This window comes from Rhinichthys klamathensis, unplaced genomic scaffold, assembly GCF_029890125.1.
Source record: "Rhinichthys klamathensis goyatoka isolate OS25496 unplaced genomic scaffold, OSU_Roscu_1.1 h1tg000136l_1, whole genome shotgun sequence".
Classification (NCBI taxonomy): domain Eukaryota; kingdom Metazoa; phylum Chordata; class Actinopteri; order Cypriniformes; family Leuciscidae; genus Rhinichthys; species Rhinichthys klamathensis.
This window is the reverse complement of record NW_026606671.1, coordinates 124,452-148,796: the sequence shown is the minus strand read 5'-3', so window position 1 is coordinate 148,796 and position 24,345 is coordinate 124,452. Positions and strand designations below refer to the sequence as shown.

The following is a 24,345-nucleotide window of genomic DNA, read 5'->3' as shown; positions in this document are numbered from 1 at the left end:
AGCACCAAATAAATAGAACTTAAAAGTATACAAGAAAAAAACAATGAAAATTTTCATACAAACTAATTCATTAGTGTAAGGAGACAGAATAAAGGCCTACAGTTTGTACAGTATAAAACCCATTACGTCTATGGAGAGTCCCCACAAAGATAGTGGACCAGTGTGTGTGTATGCTCGCGCTTATGTGTGTGTCGTGTGTATGCGCGCGCTTATGTGTGTGTCGTGTCCTGTTATTCATAGCCTAACGTTACATTGCGGGGAAATGTCTCCACGTGGATAATATTATTAGCAGTAAATGTTTTGTAAAAACAAAGATAATAATAGCAGCTTTCAACCTTCATGAAAACATGACATCTCAAACATACAGTAGCCTAGAACTTTAACGTTTGTTTGTGCTTGACGAACTTGTTTTGGTGTTGCACCCGCGTCTCGCAAATGAAACGGCATTCTAAAAATGCTGCGCTCCAGTTAAAAGTCAAACTTGCGTCTCATTACCTTGTTATTTCCCATTCCACCGTAAAAGATGCATCCTTTATGAACAGCCGCTTAGCACTAGCGATGTGTTCTACGATACGGTCCTTCATTGAACGTGTCACAGGACAGCGGTTAATCGCCTCAGCAACTTCACGCATGAAGCGCCAAATCAGCCATTTCCTTAAACAGCGTATTCGATTCTGTATCGTCATTAGTGTTAACAGTAAAGAGTTGGCTACCAAATTGAACAAAACAATATAACTGCAAAATTTGAATTTATGAATACGGTATCCTCGGTATTGCAAAATCCATATCATGGCACAACATAATACCGGTATTCACGTTCATACCGGTATAGCGCCCACCCCTAGTCTCTCCGTAGCCACCAGGGCTGCCATATAAGGGCCCACTGACTTGGCCGTCTCCTTGATGGCACGGAGAGATAAATCTGCTGCCTGGCGTAATTCGCGAATCACGTCAGTGCTGACTTTCTCACTCTCGCTCGTGTCTTTTAATAGGTCAGCCTGGTATGCCTGCAGAATGGACATTGTGTGCAGGCATGCCACGGCTTGACCTGCCGCTGAATAAGCTTTACCCACCAAAGCCGAAGTCTTTCTGAATGGCTTGGAGGGTAATGCCGGTGCTTTAAAGGACGATGCCAAATCGGGAGAGAGATGCCTTGCAAGCGTCTCTTCAGACCTGGGCATCGCCCCATAACCGTGTTGTCTAGACGAATATGTAGATGTTTGGGGACTAAACACCGGCTTTTTCCAGGACTTCGACACCTTGGTGTGGAGGTCTGGAAGAAACGGCAAGCACCGGCATGGAGGCTGCATGGAAGGCAGAAAGCGTTCATCTAGCTTTTCTGCCTTGATTCTTGCTTATCCGCAGGCCACTCGATGCTTAATTTTTCTACAGCACAAGTCAAAACGTCCACTAGCTCCTCACATGCAGGAGACTGAAGTGACGAGTCTTCAGTATCTCCTGTACCGATACTAACAACATCCAGCTCCTCAGAACTGGATAATTGCAGTATCGGGGCCTCAGCCTGGGCAGAAGAAACAGCAGAGCGTGCTTCCAAACCCTGAACTGAGGCACTGGATCTAACAGGTGAAGGCTGAGATAGGGCTGGGCCCGTCTCAAACCCCGCTGTCAGATCCATTTGCGAACCCCACGTCTGAAGTCGCCGCTCTGCCGAACCGAAGCGCGAACCGAACCACTCTCCTCAAAGAGCGATCAGCGGGAGCGCAGCGTTCTTAATGGTAAATGCTCACAATGCTCACAATCAGCCCCCTCGAGAGCTGACTGGGCATGCTTGCACTCCCAAACAAACAACATATAGTTGGTGTGTATCTAAAGTCTTTTGAAATGTATAGCGCACGAGTCATATGAACAACTTTACTACATTTTTATGTTCATTTTGGAGCTTGACGTTGTCAGTATTCAACCTTAAAATGATGATAAAATACTAACATTTATTACTCAGAGGTACCATACCATTCAAAAGTTTGGGGTTGGTAATTTTTTTGTACATTTTTGAAAGATGTCTCTTAAGCTCAGTGCTCACCAAGGCTGCATTTATCTGATCAAGAATACAGTAAAAACAGAAATATTGTGAATTATTACTACAGATTTAAATAGCTGTTTTATAATTTAATAGTTAATCATTTAAAAAAAATTAATTTATTCTTGTGATGGCAAAGCTGAATTTTCAGCATCATGACTCCAGTACTCAGTGTCACATTATCATTCTCTTATTTGCTGCTCAAGAAACATTTCCTATTATCATCAATGCTGAAATTAGTTATGCTGTTTAATATTTTTGTGGAAACTGTGATAGATTGTTTTCAGATTCTTTGATGAATACAAAGTTCAAAAGAACAGCAACAATTTAAAAAAAAATAGAAATCTTTTGTAATATTATAAATGTCTTTACAGTTACTTTTGATAAATTTAAACAGTATTAATTTCTTTTTAAAAAAGTATACTGACTCCAAACCTCATGAACAGGAGTGTATATTATGTGCTATGAATACTGAGAAATTACTTTTTATGCTAGAACTGTGACAACTTTAATTGTGCTAACTTAAACACATTAGCCTCATTCACGTATCATAGCAGACTTTTTTTCTCTCTTGGGATAAATATCAAAAGTCAAAGACAACATCGCTGCCTGCTGCAGTTGCTGTTCTGCGACCTCAGAACCTTTTTACACCTGAGCCTTTAAAGTCACCATGAAATCAAAATGAAAAATTCTTGTTTTTTTTTAATGAAATATTGCATTATTTATTATAAATGATTTATCTGTGCACATCTTTTTTTATGTATGTGCTCTCATAATCTTAAATTAAAATAACTTTCCTTCCCTCTTGCAACAACTAGGGGTGTGCCGGTTTCAGAATTGGCGATGACGGTTATGACGTGAGTCAAATGTGACGGTTCGTTACATAACCGTGGGGGGGGGGGGTGAATAACTGTTCGTCTGTTATAGAACAACTAAGCAGACACTGATTAGCTACTGGCGTTTATTTAACATGAACAGCAAGACAACTAGAAGTGAATGTGCTTTCCATTAAATGTATCACACAGTAAACAAATCCTTAACAAACAAAACAAACAAAAGTTGCAATGAACGTGTTTTGTTTTAAATAAATCACACACAGTAAACAAAACCTTAACGAAAAAACTTTGGAATGAACTTTGCGATTTAGACGCGCAAACTGCGTGCCGGTGCGGTGAGACGTGCATGCTCGGGCAGATTCGGCTTGAAGTCGGTCATCCTCGAACGCGGCGCCACGCGCGCTGTTACAAAAAAAGCCGTGCACACAGCCAAGCCAAATGGGGTCTTGCCGGTCTTGCGCACCGAACGCGTCATTTTTGCCGCGCGCACCTTCGCGATCGTGCGGATGCGTCGAGTATAAACAAGGCTTTACTCCGTGTCAGCGCGCGCTCTGATCGGTAAAGGTGCACAGACCTCTCCCGAATCATCTTCAGCAGTAGCAGCCTCCGTTTCCCTCGTAAGATGATATTAGTATTTAAACATTCTCTATGATAAAAAATGTTTGTAAAAAATATTTTAATAGCACGGTTTTGGCGGTTATAGAGTTCTAATGACGGTGTTCAACTATAACCGTCGGTCTCACGGTTATATAATAACCGTCACACCCCTAGCAACAACATCTCTTCTCTGATGACGTTTTTCTTGGTGCGACATAGAGACATGCTTGCAATTCGATTATTTGTTCTTATTTTTTTTTTACTTGACTGTTTGTCTGTCTTTAATAATATTTAAAATTATATATTAGTTAGGCTAGTAGTTTTAGCTGTGGTATTGAAATTGGAATGAAGAATTTTACATTTTCACTGATATCTAAAATGTTTTTCATTACTACCTGTTTTTGCAAAAACAGTTTCATGGCCTGTAAAAAAATATTTACGGCTGGTAAATTGGCAGGTGTGGCAAAAAGTTATATATATTTATATTAATTCTAATATTAACACCAATCACACACACACGTGTCTAATGAAGTACACATGGCTGCTGATTCTGGAAGGTACTCAGTATTGGTTCTATTGGATTTATCATCAGCGTTTGATACAGTGGACCACAAAATGCTGTTGAATAGATTAGAAAAAGAGTTTGGTATCGTTGGGTCTGTTTTAAAGTGGTTTTCCTCTTATTCGAGTGACAGAACTTTTTCTGTATATGTAAATAATATACTGTCTGAAGCCACTCCATTCTTGAATGGAGTTCCACAGGGCTCTGTCCTAGGGCCACTTTTGTTTTTACTGTACATTACCCCTTTGGGAAAAATTTTGAGCCATTTTAACAATGTGTCATACCATTTTTATGCTGTTGACATACAGTTGTATTGCTCGTTCAATGACTCCGAGTTCCACAAACTAACAGATTTATTGAAATGTTTTTCTTCAGTTGAATCCTGGCTTGCTAGTAACTGTCTTCAATTAAATTCGGAAAAGACTGAAACCCTAATTGTTGCCCCAGACAATAAAATACCATTCATCCTTCAAAACCTTGGTTCTCTGAGCTTCTCTGTCCAGTCGAGCATCAGAAACCTGGGTGTCTGGTTTGACCAGTCAATGTCTTTGGATTGCCATTCTAGACTTTTGGTGAGAAACTGCTTTTATCACCTAAGAAATATTGCAAAATTGAGGGTAATTTTATCAGACTCTGACCTCGAAGTGGTTATCCATGCTTTTATTTCTTCACGGTTAGATTACTGTAACTCTCTTTTTACTTTTTGTAACAAATCTACTTTAAATCGCCTTCAAATGGTTCAAAATGCTGCGGCAAGGCTTCTAACAAGATCTGGCAGGAGGACACACATTACACCCATTTTGTCCTCCTTACACTGGCTACCCATCAAATTGCGTATTGATTTTAAAATATTAGTTTTTAATTAATTATTAATATTTAACTTTTAGAGCTTTACATGGTCAGGCACCTCAATACATTGCTGATTTGTTATGCACATACTCCCCAGGACATGCACTTCGATCCTCAGGCCAGAGTCTGTTAATGGTCCCAAAGACTCGCTATAAAACCCGGGGAGACCTGTCCTTTCAGGTTGTAGCCCCCAGACTGTGGAACGCCTTGCCTTTGTTCCTCCGTGTGGCCGACTCGGTCGATTCTTTTAAAAGACATCTCAAGACACTGTTATTTAGACAAGCATTTAGTTAACTGGGTTTTATTTTGGGCTCTTTAAATGTTGTAATTTTTACTGATTGTATACTGTTTTATTTTGTGGACTTTGTAAAGCACTTTGTGATTTTATCTGTGAAAAGTGCTCTATAAATAAACTTTACTTACTTACACACACAAAATCATTTGTACATTTCAAGTAAAAGTGTTTATGCTTTAGAAGCCTTTCATACATTTATATGAAACGTCACAGTATTAAGATGTATGTGTGCTATAAAGTTTGTAGCGACATTGAGAATGGACCAAACACAATTGAAGCTTTCAGACATAACCAAACAGAAGATGCGGCATATTCCAGATTACCCCGAGGCTATGAAGCCAGAAGACCCTTTTGTTGTTTAACTAAAGGAAGGACGTTGTCAATGTTTTATAATTTGGCAAGAACAGATCTGTTCAGAAATGGTGAAACAAGAGGCCCTAACAAGAAGTCACCTGACCCCTGCGACTAAACAGACTGAACCATTCAGGGTCCCGAGCTAGTTTTCCCCTCATCAATTAGTACGTCTCCTTGTGTCCATACAAAACTACCCTTTGTCTTGAAGACAACCATTTGCGAACTAAACCCTCACGTGGTACATACCACGGATGCGACAAATGCTGACCATAAGGATACACACACACACACATAAGGACTTTCCTCCATATCAAAATCCATAAAACTCATCCCAGAACAATTCTTGACTGACCCATAATCAAAATTATGTAACATAACATAATTATATATATTGTGTTTACAACCCCTGTATGTGTCTATTCTGCTTAGATCACAGCTAAGTCATGTAATTGTTTTAAATATTAGAGATACTGGAATGAAAGTGTCGTGTTTCCTATCATTATGCTCATATATTATTAATTCAGAAGGTGGCTTGATTGAAATCTGTGTAAAAATGTTTATGTTCTTAAAATGGAAATTATGTCTAAACTGAATCCTATGTTCAAGCTGATGACTAAGCAGACCACAGATAGCACATGATTCACGATGAGAGAAAGGGGGGGGATAGAAAAGACCCCCTTCTCAAATAACCATATAGTATCTTATTGTCCGAATTCCAAATTCCTTCAGGAGGCGGGACAAACATTTTGAGTTTAACCCTCTGGGGACCAGAAACGCGCCGGCGCGTTTTGCTCGTTTTTTTTTCACATTGCAGAAAAATAGACTTAAAGTACTACCATCATTTCTGTTCATATAGAGCTAAGAAATATGAGAAAATAATCTGTTAAATGTCTACTTTTTTATGTGCCCACATACAATCGAAATAAAATATTGTGCTTTTGTAAAATAAAGAAAATAAACAGAGTGTGCGTTCTGCCTCTCGGTCACCGTGAACTTTTTTTCTGGAGCACGTCTCTAATCTTCAACACAACTCAGCTAATACTATTCACCCAGCCATAAGCAATATATCTTTTAAATCATTTGAGTTTGTACTTTTAAATGATCCGATTCAAAACTAAAATTAATATTCTCCGTTTATGTCATCTATATAAAAAGAGAGACGTGTCAGCCCGTCTCATTATCGTTCTCTCAGCTGATTATCTCTGGTAATGTGACACGCCCACGGAGAGCACGCGCTATTCAAACGCAAATATGTGAAGCAACACATTGAGACGCGTTAACGCCCATAAACTCTGAAAACACTATATTTTTTAGTCAGATTAAGCTACTGTCATCTTGCGCGGCTATATGAGGAACAATCCTGGGACAATTTACCACAGAACAAGTGCTGGTTTATTTTCACTTCGAGGAGGAGCAACAGATTCAGCTGAGAAGTAAGTGTTTTATGCAAGTGCTTTGTTCTAATCGCGATATAGAATAACGTTAGTGTCTGTAAACGGAAAAATAGCATACTGTTAAAATGTTAATCATGTTTGTGTGTGTGTATGTGAATGAATGAATGAACGCACAGATACGTACTGTTACAGACTAAATAAAAAACAACATTTCGTTGACTAGTTTTGGATAAAGTTTTTACTCTAAAATAGACATCAAATAAGCTTTTGTTAGGAGTTTCTGCTCATATGTTAAATATATAGTATGTTTTGTCAATAAACTAATCAACTAAGATGTTATAGTGTTTGTTCAAGCTATATCAAAATAATGAATCCTCAACTTGAAATATGTATGATCAAACTAAGACATTTATGGAAAAAGACAATTTTCTTTTCAAGATGTTTCCAACTCTAACTTTGAACTTTGAACTGAAATAAAACCATGTCTATATGGTGAAGGGTGTGTGATAGAAGTGTCCAGACGTATGCACCCTGTATTTTCCTTATATAAATCCAAACAATCTAAAAGCCATTCTTTTTTAAATCTCCTCATTCTTTGTGCAAGGCTCCTGTAATGATATGGCCTGATAGCACCTAATAGGGCCATTATGGGAGGGTCTTTGTCTTTCTCAGGTGTGGAATGCCACACATATTAATGAGAGATCACGCCTCCTGCATAAAGCTTTCTCAAACAAAACACGTCATTAAAAATGTAAAATACTTTATTGACTTATCTGAATGAGTAGTCAGGATGATTCTCACATAGTTTTGCAGCAAATATTCTAGACTATGTGATACAATTTTCAAAAGTATTGTGAAGAAATAATCAATATGTGTTTTGTGGTCTTATTTCAGCAACTTTCATTTTTATTTTTTTTCAATAACCACGCATAAACATTATTCTCTTAAAAATACAAACATGTACATACATGTTGCTCACTTATCATGGTAGTCCCGTCTGTGCTATATAGAGTGAATTTACACCTTTGCCATTAACATGTTTATAAATAACTGAAAAAAGCACAAATGTCAGTGCATGTCAAAACATCCCAAGGGCCCCAAAAACACTCTGGTCCCCAGAGGGTTAAAATCTTGGACCCGAACACAGAATCCTCCTCTTGTGATCCGCTCTTGTGATGCTCTTGTGATGCTCTTGCCCTCTGCTCTCTTGTGATGCTCTCTTTCGGCAGAACGAGCCGGGTGGAGCCGACGATGGTTATAGTAACCATGTAGACGCAGAGACAAATGACCCAAATCAAGATATGGGTTAAAACAGATTTAATTCAAGCCATCTCGTCACACTTTTCTTTCTTTTCTTAGTTTGTTTTCTTTTCCGTTAAAAGTCTCGGTTCTAAGTTAAGTTTTGCTGCAAAGTTTCGTTTTAACGTTTCAACTGCAAAACCAGCTTCCAACTTTGAAGACTTTCTTTCATCCGCGCCAGCACACCACGTGACTGGCTGCCCAAGACCTATCCAGGCACACAAGAAGATCAGCAAAACCACGGACCCGGGGAACACCTTCACACCGACAAAAGGGAATCCCCTAAAGCAACGCAAGGACAAGCAAGTACCTCCAGACTTTTAGCTGAAACTGCAGGTGCATTTTAATGTCAAATTGAATTACCCGCCTAAGAAACGATAGGCCTACAAGGGTGAAATTAATTATTGATGGTTCGTTCAGGTCATGTCTTTTAAGTGCATATAGAAACTTGGGATCTCACCATCTAACTCCTAAAACTCATTCTTCCTCACTCTCTGTCTTTCTTCAACTTGTATGAATGCGTGTGCGTGTGTTTGTGTTATATTAGTTTTATGTGTGTTAGTCATAGGCTTATAATCAATAAAGTATTGTTTGTATTTGAAAAGAGAAGCATTACTTGTGTTATGTGCTTACAGATTTATTGTCTTGAACTTCGATCTAAGTTACCTATGCTTTGACCCTTGATTTATTTCTTAATTTAGCTGTTAGCTGGGAATTAGTCTTTCTTGGCCAAGAAGATATTATATTTCCTAGAATTAATAATTGTTTATGCTTTCCGTTCATTGGATGAACTGATAAACTGATCATACTATTGATTTTGCTACAGTAAATTCAGAAAATAATTCAATTATTAATTATTGATCATAATCCGTTATGAATAATAATTAATTATATTTATACGTGCGTATAATCGCTACAAGTTGTATGGCAATAATGAATACTAATGAGATCAGGCTGAAAACTATTATCAAGGATTTTAATTGTTAGAAACCTCTTTTTTGCTGCAGAAGCACAAACTGCTTAAAACATTCATAGTAGCATGTCTAGACATAGAAAAAAAAAGCTGTTTAGGTAAAAAAAAACAATCATCATCATTACCACCCATTAATCTCTCAGATCTTTTCATGTTTATTAAACACTTTCATCTTGATATAAACAAAACGGCCCTCCTTTACATCTAAGATGCAGTATTTGATACATATTTCATTCAAAATATCTAAAATTCATAAACAAAGCTCTGGATGATAGGGTCAGCCACTTGTAGAGCCAAAAACACTGAGCGTTTATGAACATGAAATGATTTCCATGGTTCCAGGTCTTACTATTGTAAGACTTTATGATTCTATCGCTGAAGTCATCATTAATTCATTAAATGCTAAATTACTACATTCACTAATTTTAGATAACATATATCTGTACAACGAGAGAGCAGCAGGTGTGAGTCTGGCCTGAAATTAGCGGTGAAGTCTCATGCGAGAACTTGCAGGTTCTACACCTGGTCCCAAAAGGGAGTGGTAGGAACCTTGGGCACATATCCAGGCCGGGGTCTCAGGATAACGTGAGAATTAGCCGGTCAGAATTCCAGGCATGATGCGTGCAGGTACCCTACCCTCTTGATGGAGGCCAAAGCAAGCAGGAGAACTGTTTTTAAAGACAGGACTTTTAACTCAGTTAAAAAACCTGCTCCTCTTCCTCCCTGACTTTGGACAGTGTCTGGAAGCCCCGGGGCTAGCTGTTTGCCAGCGCATTCGTGCAGAGGGTCCCCTCGGTCAGGGAGTAAACAGCTGGCAATGGGACGAGTCCGGAGAGGCAAACAGATCTATCTGTGCGGCCCCGAAGTGGTCCCAGATCAGCTGGACCGCCTGGGGATGGAGTCTCCACTCTCCCTGGGCTACAATCTGTCGTGAGAGCTCGTTGGCGGCACGATTAAGCAGGCCGGGAATATAAGTGGCAAGAAGCGACCTCAGATGCTTCTGACTCCATAGGAGGAGGTGGCGGGCGAGTTGCGACATGCAACGGAAGCGTAGACAACCTTGATGGTTGATGTACGCAACGGTCGCAGTGTTGTCCAAACGGACCAATACATGCTTGCCAAGCAGCGGCTTCTCAAAGCAAGGTGTACTGCAAACAACTCGGGGCAATTGATGTGCCAATGCAGTTGAGGGCCCGTCCAGATCCCTGCTACTGCATGCCAGTTGTACGTGGCCCCCCAGCCGATGTTGGAGGCATCTGTGGTGACCACAGCATGCCTGGACGCTTGTTCTAGGGGAACTCCGGCCCTGAGAATTCCAGGCATGATGCGTGCAGGTACCCTACCCTCTTGATGGAGGCCAAAGCAAGCAGGAGAACTGTTTTTAAAGACAGGACTTTTAACTCAGTTAAAAAACCTGCTCCTCTTCCTCCCTGACTTTGCACAGTGTCTGGAAGCCCAGGGGCTAGCTGTTTGCCAGCGCATTCGTGCAGAGGGTCCCCTCGGTCAGGGAGTAAACAGCTGGCAATGGGACGAGTCCGGAGAGACAAACAGATCTATCTGTGCGGCCCCGAAGTGGTCCCAGATCAGCTGGACCGCCTGGGGATGGAGTCTCCACTCTCCCTGGGCTACAATCTGTCGTGAGAGCTCGTTGGCGGCACGATTAAGCAGGCCGGGAATATAAGTGGCACGAAGCGACCTCAGATGCTTCTGACTCCATAGGAGGAGGTGGCGGGCGAGTTGCGACATGCAACGGAAGCGTAGACCACCTTGATGGTTGATGTACGCAACGGTCGCAGTGTTGTCCAAACGGACCAATACATGCTTGCCAAGCAGCGGCTTCTCAAAGCAAGGTGTACTGCAAACAACTCGGGGCAATTGATGTGCCAATGCAGTTGAGGGCCCGTCCAGATCCCCGCTACTGCATGCCAGTTGTACGTGGGCCCCCAGCCGGTGTTGGAGGCATCTGTGGTGACCACAGCATGCCTGGACACTTGTTCTAGGAGCACTCCGGCCTTGAGAAACGAAGGGTCTGACCACGGGCTGAGGGTTTGGCGGCAAGCCGGGTGATTGTCACACGGAGCGTGCCGCTCTGCCACGCCCACCTCGGGACTCGGCCATGAAGCCAGTGCTGAAGCGGTCTCATATGGAGCAAGCCGAACGGCGTTATTGCGGCTGCCATATGCCCCAGGAGGCATCCTGTCCTCTGGAGGGGCCCCGAATGAAACGGCTGGTCGGTCCATTACAGAGGGACCAGCACGCTCAACGGGGGACTTCACCAGCTGCAGTGTGATAGAGGAGTGAGGAGCCCACAGGGAATGGTTACCAGGCGGGTATTCCATCACCATCCTCCGATCACCCATCCCACACAGCACCCAAGGGTGGGGCATGGTAATGGGGACTCCACCTTCGCGGACGAAGGCGAGTCTTGATCTCAACACCGAGACAGTCATATTCCCGCAATGGGAACATGAGCCATCCACAAAAGCTGCTGCAGCGTGCTGTAAGCCCAAACAAGTGATGCAACAATTGTGACCGTCAGAGGGGGACAGGGAACGACCGCATCCAGAAAAGCACGGGTGGAATGACATCATGAAAAAGATGCAAAAGCACCCATGTTGTTCTTTCAGGAACTAAAAACTCTCACCAGTGCCGGAGCACACAGGGGAATGATTGCGGCAACACTGACAGGGATGGTGCAGCCTGTACCAGTTAAGCACTCACTTTCCTCGCCATCAACCGGCTTTTCAGACAAACAAACACAAACCCAGAAATGTGATGCTGTTTAAACAGCAGTTGAGAGCTCAGAAGGCTCGCGACCACCGCTGCACTCGCACTGTAGAACCACCAGCACCGGGAGAGATTTCCTGAAGAAGCGCCGACACATTCGCTCGTTGTAATATAACTCTTTATTACAACTCTGTCACTCTTCAGAGACATCGACATGAAGACTGATTGGCTCCGAAGCAAAAAACAACTGGTGCGTGCATCCACTTCCATATTTATACCCGTGCGTATATGCATCCGGGACAGAGTGTGAGATGCAAATCTCGTACGCCAATGTGCATTGGCTCCCTAAGCGTGATCCCATTCAGTCGACACGTTGACTACGTCGAACGTGAGCGACTGAAAGGAAACTACACAGAAGCTACCTAAATTCATCAACTAACCATTCAGAAATGTCCTGTTGCACTCTACACTTCTTCTTGAGTCTAAAAGTCTAAAAGTCATAAAAGGCTAAAAGTTTTTGAAATTTTCAGTGGATGTCTGTGTGAGGTAAAAGGACAAGCTGTTGAAACTCTGCCCTTTTTGCCGGGAGCAGCAGCTCATTTGCATTTAAAGGGACAGACACAAAAATGGTGTGTTTTTGCTCACCCTCAAAAAGTGACAATTTTAATATGCTATATCAAAATATCTGTGGGGTATTTTGAGCTAAAACTTCACATACACACTCTGGCGACATCAAAGACTTAATATACATCTTATGAAAAGGGCATTATACCAGCCCTTCAAATACTTGCAAAATGTATAATTATGCTACTTCAACAAACTTTTTCAAGAGTACGTGAGTGAGACATCTTTTTTTGTAGCTTTCCGATTGTTTCTTTAAGAGGATCTATTTTGAAGTATATTGCACTATTCACCTACTCCTCTATATGAAGTACTAGATACTCATAGCCTAGAAATCTAGACTCCCCCTAGCAGCTGCAAAAATTATTTTGCAGCCAGTGTAGTCTAGCAACTCTCCGTTGACTTTCGAACTGGAAAAACCAAACTCTAGTCAGGCCAATCACATCGTGTATAGAGTCGGCGGGCGGGCTTAACATAATGACGACAGAGATGCGACGGTTCACTGCTACTTGAAAACAAAGAATGGCTGCTGCTGCTGGCGAACAGCTGTCTTTCGATTCGGCTTTGGCCGCGACTCTGGATGATTTAAAGTTGAGCTTTTCTTTGAAACATGAACAAAGAACGGCACTTGAGTCATTTTTAAAAAAGGAAGATGTGTTCTGTGTGAAGATGTGTGAGATCGCTCTGACTACATCACCACCTTCGTTGCTCTGGTTGGTTGTAGCGCTATCCTATTGCGAAAAATTTGAAAGACAACCGTTTATCCCGCCCCTCGTATTGAGCCCTGTCAATGGTGAGTTCCCAGACCTAACACACTGATGTAGGTCTGACATGCCAGGCTAAGATACTCAAGCACATCTAAATAATAATGTTTAGTTTTGTAAATGTTTAAGCACTGTATTTGCATAACCTAATTATATAATTTCTGTGATGTATTTTTTATCCATGTTGGATTATGAATATCCAAAACATGCATACTGCATGAAGATATAAGACATTTATATGTAACAAGACACATACTTCAAAATGATATAGATAGATAGACTCTTCTATCCATGTGTGTTGTTGTGTTCTGTGTAGCACACGGTTCGTGTTATATCGGCCGTGTGCTTTCTTTTTGTCTTGTGCTTTGTAGCACATGGCTTGTGTTTTTCATTGGCCGTGTGCTTTAATGTTGTCATGTGCCGTTGAGTGCTCTCATTGACTGTGTGTTGGTGTCTTGTTTGAGTACATGGCTTGTGACTGTGTTCCCTGGCCATGTGCTCTTGTTTTTGTTTGGTGTGAGCACATGGCTTGACATGTTTGTTTCTATGTGCCATGTGCTCTACTGTCTATTGTCTTAACATGCCCTTCTTGTTACATGAGTATTGGTATATTTGCTCCACCTGCTCTCCCTTGTTACCCTCCTGATTTCCTTCAATGTTCATTCTCCCTGTGTGCTCAGTCCTGTGCCAGATCGGCGTCTCATGTATGTCGTGTTTACTAGTGGTGTTCAGATCGAGGCTTTGTGAAACACTGAAACAGTTGAAGTAAATGTGCCGTATTGTGTCAAGGCTTCGAAACAATCAGACACCTGTCTCCATGGTGACCCCTAGTGGTCAGAACAGTGTGTAACAAAATGCAACAAAAACCCGGGGCAAACATGCACAAAAACCCCTTTTACAAATTTATTGCAAATGTTTTATTGAAAGTAAAATCTTTCAAATGTAATTATCTAATCATCTAACAAGATTATCAAATTTATATGTTCTTTTATCAATTGTCAGGGTTTGTTTTGTTAGTTCTATGAATGGCTCAGCTAAATAGGCCAATAAGACTATTAACTACCATTATTCATTTTAATTATACTAATGTCTAATTAAATAGTCTACAGATGTATAAAACTGATCAGAGATCAGGTAAAACCCACAGACACTTGTTCAATGGTTCTCAGTGAATCATCATGATTCATGGGTTGACAGAGATCATCGCCCCCAGCAGTGAACCATTGAAATTCCGAAGTGTTCCGAAACGTTTCGAAACAGTTATGACGTAATGAAGCCTCGTTTACTGAAATCACGTGACTCTGGCAGTTTGATACACGCTCCGAACCATTGATTTGGAACAAACGATTTGTAAAGGCTTCGAAGCTTCATGAAGCAGTGTTTTGAAATTGCCATCACTGGTGTTTACCTGCTTCCTGCCAAGTCTAGCTGCTGGTTCTGTTTTCCCCCACAGGGTAGTTTTTGTTTTATTATTATTATTATTGAATTAATTAATAAACCCCATCAACTCCTCTGTCTCAGGAGTCCTCGCATCATCCCTTCCTCAAACCTGACAGTGCAAAGGCAAATTTGAAACCGCCAACCTTGTTTTACTAGTTTTATTTAATGGACCCTTTGCTGAAAAATCCTTTAGTAACACATTTCGATAATGGAATTGTAAATAAGTTATAATTAATGACTCTGTGATGAATGGACATTGAATCAATACACAGTGTGTCACATTAACATTGCAGTCTGCATTTTAAGCCATGCAAACAAAATTGATGGGATTTACTTCTCGTGTCTTCCTAAAACAGAACCAAAATGACATGTTCAGCATATGAGAATTAATTATAATGTTTTTTGAATCTTTTAACCAATCCATCAGAGATTACTGCATTTTCAGCAGTTGCCTCGAGTCACATATCCAACTGTGCATCATGACCTTGTTGATAGGCTGTTCTTTTAAACTAGAAGAGCATTAATCAAATTCTGAGATGGCTAATACTTGTGGTGGGGGGAAAAATCATACAGCACATCTCTTTAATATATCAATTTGTTTCTTGTAATAAGAAAGCTCTTCTGGGAAAAAGCCTCTCAGCAATGTCTCAAACTGTGCTCAGATTTCGCAATCTGAAATGAAAAGTCAGGAATTTCAATATGAGCTCAAACATTTATCATCAAATCTTTCCAAGACCAAATTACCTGAGCTGCACAATTTAAACTCGCTGTATAGGTTTAAACCTTTAGCATCATTTGGACTGCCAAGTGTCTGAGACAAAGCTGATACTTAAATTAAACATATATGTGGCGAGCAGGACGAGGCCGAGGGCTGTGAGAGAGCGGCGCGAGGCCGGTGGCGTGATTACTGATGAGCGACACCGGCACGACGCACCGGTCTCGTATCTCTCACGGAGGAGCGGAAGAATAAAAGGAGGAGCGACGACACTGGAGATCGAGAGAGGAACAGGCCTGAATTTATGTTGTGTTTTATTTTGTGATATGTGACAGCAGTCATCCGTAAGGGGCTGCTGGCTTATACTTTCATTTTTGTATTTGTTTATTTATTTATTAAACTTGTTGAATGTTCACCGGTTCCCGCCTCCTTCCCATAACAACTGAACCTTGTTACAATATACAATTAAGAACTACATTAACTACATTATTTCTCATGCTGATTGAAAGTAAAATCTTTGAGCATTAAAATTGTTCTCTGAGATCGTATTATACTAGTATTGCTAAAATCATAAGCAAATACGTTACAAGTATAAAATACACCATAACTTGCTGAAGGTACTTCTGGCCTAATAAACAGGTAGGATGACATAGCAATTTGTTGGTTGAAAAGGTTAATGTAATGCTTTGTTTATTTGGTATTTCAAAACTCATTATCAGAAGAAAGCCTGTAGAGATATTTTAGATTCCCTGGATTACTGAGAGAGAATCCAACCTCCAAATGCCAGTCCCAGTCTCAATCTCAATCTCAGCTAACAAAACTAACCACTGTTGAAACAACTCACAAAAGATACAGGAATTAAGTTTTCTAGAAGAAGAAAATCCACAAAGTAGGAAAAAAGCTGACGTGGAGACAAAATATTATTTTGAATAGACTAAACCACAGCCATAGTGGATGACTGTCTGTGGTGCAGCAATCTATCTTCAGTTTCTAAGATTAATCCGATGCTAAATCAAAGCTACACACCATTAGTGATGACAAAATGTATATGAGCCCACAGATGAATACTCTACTCCTCCTGAGGGACTTGAATTTTACAATCTGACAAAGCTCTTGAGGTTCAAAGCGTTCATGGCAAAAATGACAAATGGCTTTCTTTGTGGCGTCACCCAGTCAAAATGTGTCTTTCATCCTCATGAGAGAGCAGATGAGAGAGAGACAGAATGAGATTGACTGCGGGTCGGCCCACATCCCGCTTTCTTTTATATTCAATTGTTTATACAAAACTGCATTATCTATAAAAATCTAAAAGGTACAATTTCTTCTCTTTCTCTTTCTTGACTATTTCTTTATCTTTCGAGAGCTCAAGTACAACTTATCACTTAGGTCACTTGCCCTTTCATCAATACCCAACTTTTCGAAGAACAGCGGGAGAAAGCATCTCTATGCACGCAAGGTACTAAGCCTGGACAATTCATACCTACAGTTTACAGAGATATCCGTCAGTGACCTTTCTGGCCCTGAAAAAGCTTTGATAACTCAGTTACGACAATGTGAATGTGATAAGAAAGGTGGGAGTGGAATCTCAAACGCTCGGAATACCAATCTCAGGGATTTGGAAAAGCATTAGAGGACTTCTCACTTCCTGTCTATCCTGTTCTGCTCGACTCAACACACAGGGCTAAGTAAATGTCTTAAGATATTATATACAAAGTGACATTTCCCTTCGCCCTGACCTTTTACAGTCTGGTGCCGATGTGAGGCCTTTTAATCTCCCCCTGTTCTCCATCGTGCAAAGGCCGCGAAAGCGAGTAAGACAAGGTTAAACATGGTGCCACTGCTGTAGGGGCCAAATGTTGACACTTAAGATTGAGTTTGATACAGTCACTGTGACAGATGCTGTGAGACAGTTGCCAAACAGCTGGGCATGCTCTGTTTCTGACAAGTATGACATTATCAAAACTGCCTACTATACATAACATCTAGGGCCATCTAGGGCCATTATAACATGTTGTAACATTGCTGGAGCAAATGATCACAGAGCAATGATGGGAAATTACCACCCATTTGCACAGTGTCTCTTCACAAGAAAAACAGCACTGTGGGGTTTCTCTTGTAAAAAATAAATCATCTGCAGGTAATTGTTAACAAGTCAAGAAATGCTATTTGATTTTAAGGTGGGAGGACAATTACAACTTCATACAAGTTTTTAGGGCTTGATAAACCATGATAAACCAAATTGTTTATCTGATAGGCTTGCCATTATTCAGGGAGATGGATGAGATAATAAATGAAATATGACAATTTGTGCAGATGAAAATTTCAGAAATGTTGTTTTCAATTTGATTGATTGTGTATTATAGTCAGCATCCAGCAATGAAAGCAAACTCAACTGGCACATGGTTGCACCTGACATAGAATGAAGAACAGAGAGAGGGGAGGAGAAATAGTCAGAATAGCACAAGAATCAAAGACAAGATGCAAAAAAGAAGGATAGAAGATAAAAAAAATCAACCCATATACTAGGAAGACCTCACACCTCATCTCTATTGCTGAAATACTAATACAAATATTTTTTTTTCCCCTTTCTCAATGCGTTTCATTCACTTGTTTCGTTCATGAATGAATCAACATTTTTGAACGACTCGCTTGCAATGATTCAATGACTCATCTTTCTAAATGAATCAGTGTTTTTGAAAGAAACCACCAGCTGCAGTAACCATTTAACATGCAGGAAGAGTCACTGTAAAATCAATCATACACAGACTATACATCAGAATTAGAATGGTCGATGTGTGGTATTAAAAATCTGTACAATGTAGCATAAATATTGGTGTTGTAAGCTCAATACCACTGGCTTATAGTACAATGTAAAATTAAAATAAAAAAGGTGAAGAATAGCACACAAAGTAAATGACAAGAGACAGTAAGGAATCTGAACTAACCACAATTCTCCTCGTCTGCCTGATTTCCACAGTCATCCACACCATTGCAGTGTAGTAGCTGAGGAAGACAGGTACTGAGGTTTCCACAGGGGAAGTAGCCAAGCGGGCAGTGAGCCGGATCCTCTGATACATTAAACATGGTCAGCACCACTTCAGAGTTGACAAATACAAAGAGGAAGAGAGAAATTGAGCATATTCAGTCTCAGGTTACACTGTTGCATATGTCTGTTTCTTGCACTATGAGGCGTAACGTCTTTTTTACAAATATTAAAGTATTCCTAATTTGAATTTGAACTATTAGTAATTAATTACTCATTTTAATTTCAAATATGTTCAAACATGTCAACTTAAAATGTCCCCTTTTCCTGCTTTAACATGATATAACATGTTTTCATAGGTTAAACACAATTTTGACAACTAGTACAAGTACAACTAGTCACCTCCGTATAAAAACAGTCAATGACAAGATTGTTAAAGAAAGTTACAACAAAAGCTAAATTACACATACATTCATATACTGTACATCAAACAGTAGGGTACTTCAATATTAAAATATACCCACTTTAAAGAATTAACATCACAAAGCTTCTGCACTACATAGCTACTTTTCTCATGATTGGTAAAAATCTAAGAAAGGTTTTATTCTTATTCTTCACTCAATGTTTCAACCTTTGTGTGTGGCTCAGATTACTGCAAAGTCATTCTCAAAGCAACCTAAAGATATATGAATAAACATCCCAACAGAAGAAGTAGATGTGTGTCAACGTGAAGAATTGCTGTACCATAGCAAAAGCTTGGAGGCAGACCGTGCAGGGCTATTTATCACTCAGTAGCTTTTTTTTCTTTCTTTCTTTCGTTTTGAATGTGAGTAAAGCAGCACAGTTTATACAACAGAGAGAATTTATATATACTTCAAAGCATCTTATTGATAAAGACCTAAAAAGTTTATAGAAAATACACAACACTTTCAGCATAATGGATGATTCTGCACAGCATGTAATTCCTGTGCACTAAAATACAAAATGTATTGCATTAATATTGCAAAAATAATTAATAACTATTATACTTATGAATGGATGCCTATGCATATCCAAGATTGTGAAGAGCTCTGTAAATGTTTCAGAGCTGAGGTAAGTGTGAAACTAAATGTTACTGCAAATAACATAAATAATAACAATTAACATTATCTTAATCAAATCCTAATTAAGATACTTTCAACAAATAACATCGTTTTGAAAGGTACAACCCTTTTTTGTTTGAGTGGCCTGATATCATGAATTTGATTTCCATTACACGAGAGTAGATGTTAAAACTTCATGCTGATTCGTACTCGGCTTTCGCCAAGATAAGCAAAACTAAGACGTAGCTTTACAGTAAACTATGCTTCTCCATCCATTTACGCTTCTTTCCATATGGTGGTGTGACTCCCCTTCTGTCCGGCATTAATCTTCCATTGAGATATTCTGTGTTGGGTTTCTAGTTAAACCAATAAATCAATACTGCCATAATGCACTGCTTCTCATAACATCAGTTCTATCTGCAAACCACACAAACGTGCTATCTTAACTTTTCTTTTTTAGGCAGTAAAAATCCATGAATACATTTCTTTGAGGACTTGACTTTCGTTGCAGCTGTTTTGAGTTGTGCTTGGATCAAGAAATGGAGTTTATCTGCTTTTGAGTGCTTCTTATACGGTGGCCCAGTAGTGCACAACACAACGAAATTTAAAAAGCAAACATAAGTTCACAACACAACGAAAGGAATCCAAAACACAACGGAAATGAGCCACAACACAACGGAAAATGTACAACACAACGAAATAAAGCCGCAACACAACGGAAATGCTCCCGACCACTAGAGGGCTCTCACAGCGCGATACAGTTAGTTTTCTATGCCACTGTTCTATAGAGTCAGCAGTCTAAAAATGATATCAACACCACGATTAGTTTTAACCGTATGTAGCTATAGAATATCGACATTTATTAATTCAAAATCACCCACGTGCATTATAGTTGCATATTTATACTTTAGAATGCTTTGACGCGGTATCACAACGCATGTTCTCCCAGGGTACGACTGCCAATTCCTTTTCCTTTCCAATTCAGTTGTTAAAACGTATAATTTGTCTTAATTAAAATTACTGACATGTAATAATAATAAAAACAGACATGTTCAAAATCCAAAGCTTGATTGTATTGATAGTAGACTGACTTACTACTGGTGACTTTTTTCCAATAGGCTACCTCCCTTCATGTATTTTTACAGTAAACAATAGTTTTTTTAGGAAATTTCTGTAATATAATAAAAGTTGTTTTTCTTTTATCATGTTTCAAAGGTTGTAGTTCCTATTAACCAGACTGACTTACATCAGGTGAAATTGTGCCATGGCTCCCTGTATGCACAGTACACAATTTGTTTTTATAAAAACATTAGGCCTAACCTTACTGTAATTCCCCTAAAGGTTTTTTTTTTATGTCCCAAAGCTTGTGGTAGGTTCCTAGTGATCAGACTGACTTATTTCAGGTGAAATTGTGCCAATGCCTTCCTGTAATTCTGCAATTCACCAAATGGTTTTTATTTTTATTTATCAAATTTATATTATAATAAATTATGTTTTAACCACTTGGTGGAATTGCCAGATGTTCCCTTGTGACCATGTGCTGTGGTAGCGTGTCAAAGCATTCTCGAGTATAAATGCGCAGCTATAATTCATGTAGGTGATTTTGAAGTAATATTTTATGTCGATATACAATGGTTACATACTGTTAAAACTAATCGTGGAATTGATATATTAAGACATGGCAAGGAAAAATAACTTTACAGAGCTCCGAGAGCCCTCTAGTTGTCGGGAGCATTTCCATTGTGTTGCGGCTTAATTTCGTTGTGTTGTACATTTTCCGTTGTGTTGTGGCTCATTTCTAGCCTGGGAAAACCCAGACAACTTCCGGCAAATTTAGATTTGCTCTGAAAGTTAGTCTGGCAAAGAGCTCATTCAAGCCCATTTCCAATCCGTCGAAATCGTGGCACCAATCAGAAACGTTGGGGCGGGCTTTACACGATGACGACAGCGCTGGGATTTTGAAGCAGATTTTGTAGCCTAACTTGCATTACAAAGATGGATGCCGCCGTCGAACATCACTCGTTCGAATCAGCTATCGCGTCTGTTTTAAGCGATTTGAACTTTTCCTTTTTGTTAAAAACCGAGCAAAGAACAACACTCGGAGATGTTTCTCCGCCGCTCTGCATACGTCATCTCCTTCATCGCTCTGATGGGTTTAGGTCTATCCGCGACGTCCGTTGGTGACGCACCTCTGGAAATGATTTGTCTATGACGCTTTGCCAGACCATAACTCAGTTACAACTGAGAATGGTCTGGTTTTAACCAGGCTAGCTTATTTCTGTTGTGTTGCGGGCGGCTCATTTCCGTTGTGTTGTGGCTTAATTTCGTTGTGTTGTGAACTTATTGCTTTTTAAATTTCGTTGTGTTGTGCACTATTGGGCCATATTCTTATGATAAATCTCACATCATAAATACAAATTGGAGAACACAAGACAAACATGTTGTTGTTGTTGTTGTTATAATTATTATACAAATCATAGATCACAAATAGGTATTTAAATACACAAACACATTTTATTTTATTTTCTACCACAGTAAGATTTTCTATTGACTTCTATTGTTTATACTAAATTCATGATATTTCCTATCCCCTGACCCCAACCCTTAAACTTAACTTTTTTTGCATTTTTAGATTTTAATTAAAACATTGTTTAGTATGTTTATTCAGCTGGTTTCCTTGTTGTGACCGTTGGCTGGTCCCCTCAATGAAGGCAACATCTGACCTACTCAAAGACTACTCACACACAAAAATTGCATAAAATTTGAGCAAACAAGGGTGTACATGAAATGAAATCATGGGGTGTGTTTCAAAACCCATTAAGCTGCCTACCTAGACATAATTTTGGGACATCAGGTGCATACAATTCTTTTGTAGAATTTTGTCACATGCAGCCTAATAAGATGTACAGTAAGTAACCCGTATGCCATTTCCTGTTCCTTATAATGCATTTTAATATACGAGTGTAGGCATAGCAATATTATAGCGTACCTCGTTCAAAAACTTATTTTAATAACTGAATAATGGGAAGCATGTGCGAATTAAGCCAATTCAATTATAACTACATCAAGTAAAGGTTTGGTGGATGCATTAAAAATTACCATTTTTTTCATAAAGGTCAAAAAAAAATTTGTTTCAACACCGTTTAAACGATTATTTGACAACACAAAAGTTAGATTACAAGTCAAGTTAGACATGCGCTAAATATATAACGTTACTCGCAAATCGCCTTTGCTTGAGGAGGTATAGCAATAGCGACTTGATTAGGCTATTGCCCGTATCGGAGGGTAGATTGACAAAACAACAAGTGTCTTTTTAATCACGTAATTATTAGGGATTTACATGTCACAAAGTCCTTAGTGTTTTGTTCAATATGTCTTCAATATAAAAACGTACAAAACGTCTCTATGGCTCCAAGAAGAACCTCAAACTAATGCACGAAGAAAATAACTACAATGAATGTCACGGAGTTATTCGCACGTGGCCGAAAGGGTAACAGTAAAGTCAAATTAATCAATTTACCGCAATGTACCAAAAGCAACGGAATAATGCATCAGTTTCCACAAGGGGCAAAACTATTTTTTTTAAAACTATTTTTAAAATTGAAAGCAAGGAACGTTAAATGATAAACTGTAGTAAAATTGATTTGAGTGTTAAACATCATGCTGCATTCTCTATTATAATGAATGAGGAAAACACCGGGTGAAGCAGAGTAACTCACCCGACACTCCACACATCAAGAGGCTGGCGGTGTGAACTTGCATGGCAACGGCGACTGACGATGTGATATCCGACAACAGTTAAACCCCTCTCCCCTGACTGATACAAAAAAAGAGAGTTGTGCACTTTATTTTTTCCAGCCTCCTCTAACTAAGAAAAAGAAAGTTGTATGCGAATTGCACGATTTGAACAGGTCCGACTGTTCCGGGGAGATGATCAGTGCACTCCTGTGCGCGCGCGGTCTGAGTACGGAGTGCAGAGAGCGCGCGCACATGCACAACGAACAGACAGACACCTGGGGGAGGGACTTTGCAATGAACTATCGCTTTACTTCAAATTGAAAAACTAATGTAGTGGGTGATGCTAATAGATCTGCGTTCTATGTGTTCTAAAATGTTCTGTGTTCAATGTTCAATGTTCAAAATCTTTCTAAAAGTAGACATTGTTGTCAGTAAAAAAAAAATATATATATATAGGCCTACACTCTAAACAAAAATGGTGCTAAATAGCACTAAAAGTGGTTCATTGGCTTGTAATCATAGGGGAACCACTTATCTTTGTCAAATGGTGCTATGTAGAACCTTAAGAGGTGCCATAGAGCACCTTAACCACCCCAGAGAACCACTGAAGAACCGCTGAAGAACCAAATTGGGCTTAACAGGTTCTTTAAATGGTAGTGGTGCTATATAGCACCATGACCACCGCAAAGAACCCCTGAAGAACCGCTGAAGAACCTTTTTTTTTAGAGTGTATAGCCTATAATTTAACTGCAAAAAAGCACAACAAACCCAGTTTCCTTACTATAAATGTAACAAATTATAATAGATCTAACATTATATTTCATGTGACTTACTTTACAGTCAAATATAGTTAAATAGCCTACACCTTTTTGGAAGTACAGTAAAAAGAAAAAATCCTCTTTTAGGCTAACTTAAACATAAACTGACATCCTCAGAAATCCATGTCCAGCACCATATTTTGACGGATTCTTTCTTTCTTTCTTTCTTTCTTTCTTTCTTTCTTTCTTTCTTTCTTTCTTTCTTTCTTTCTTTCTTTCTTTCTTTCTTTCTTTCTTGTTATCATTTATGTACATTAGGG

General features: G+C 39.5%; 1 protein-coding gene across 2 annotated transcripts in view; it reads right to left on the bottom strand.

Annotated features, from left to right (window-relative positions):
- rxfp1 (relaxin family peptide receptor 1) overlaps window positions 1–23,508 on the bottom strand; it is a 74,213-nt gene extending 50,705 nt beyond the window's left edge. For both annotated transcript variants that reach the window (XR_008807599.1, XM_056257226.1), the window contains exons 1-2: window positions 23,249–23,508; window positions 18,410–18,559 (exon numbers count right to left, since the gene is read on the bottom strand). Coding sequence is in view for 1 of the 2 variants with exons in the window: in XM_056257226.1 (XP_056113201.1) it covers window positions 18,410–18,559; window positions 23,249–23,291 (193 nt within the window). In the remaining variant the exon portion in view is untranslated. The remainder of the gene's footprint in view (window positions 1–18,409; window positions 18,560–23,248) is intronic.
- Window positions 23,509–24,345: the final 837 nt, after the last annotated feature.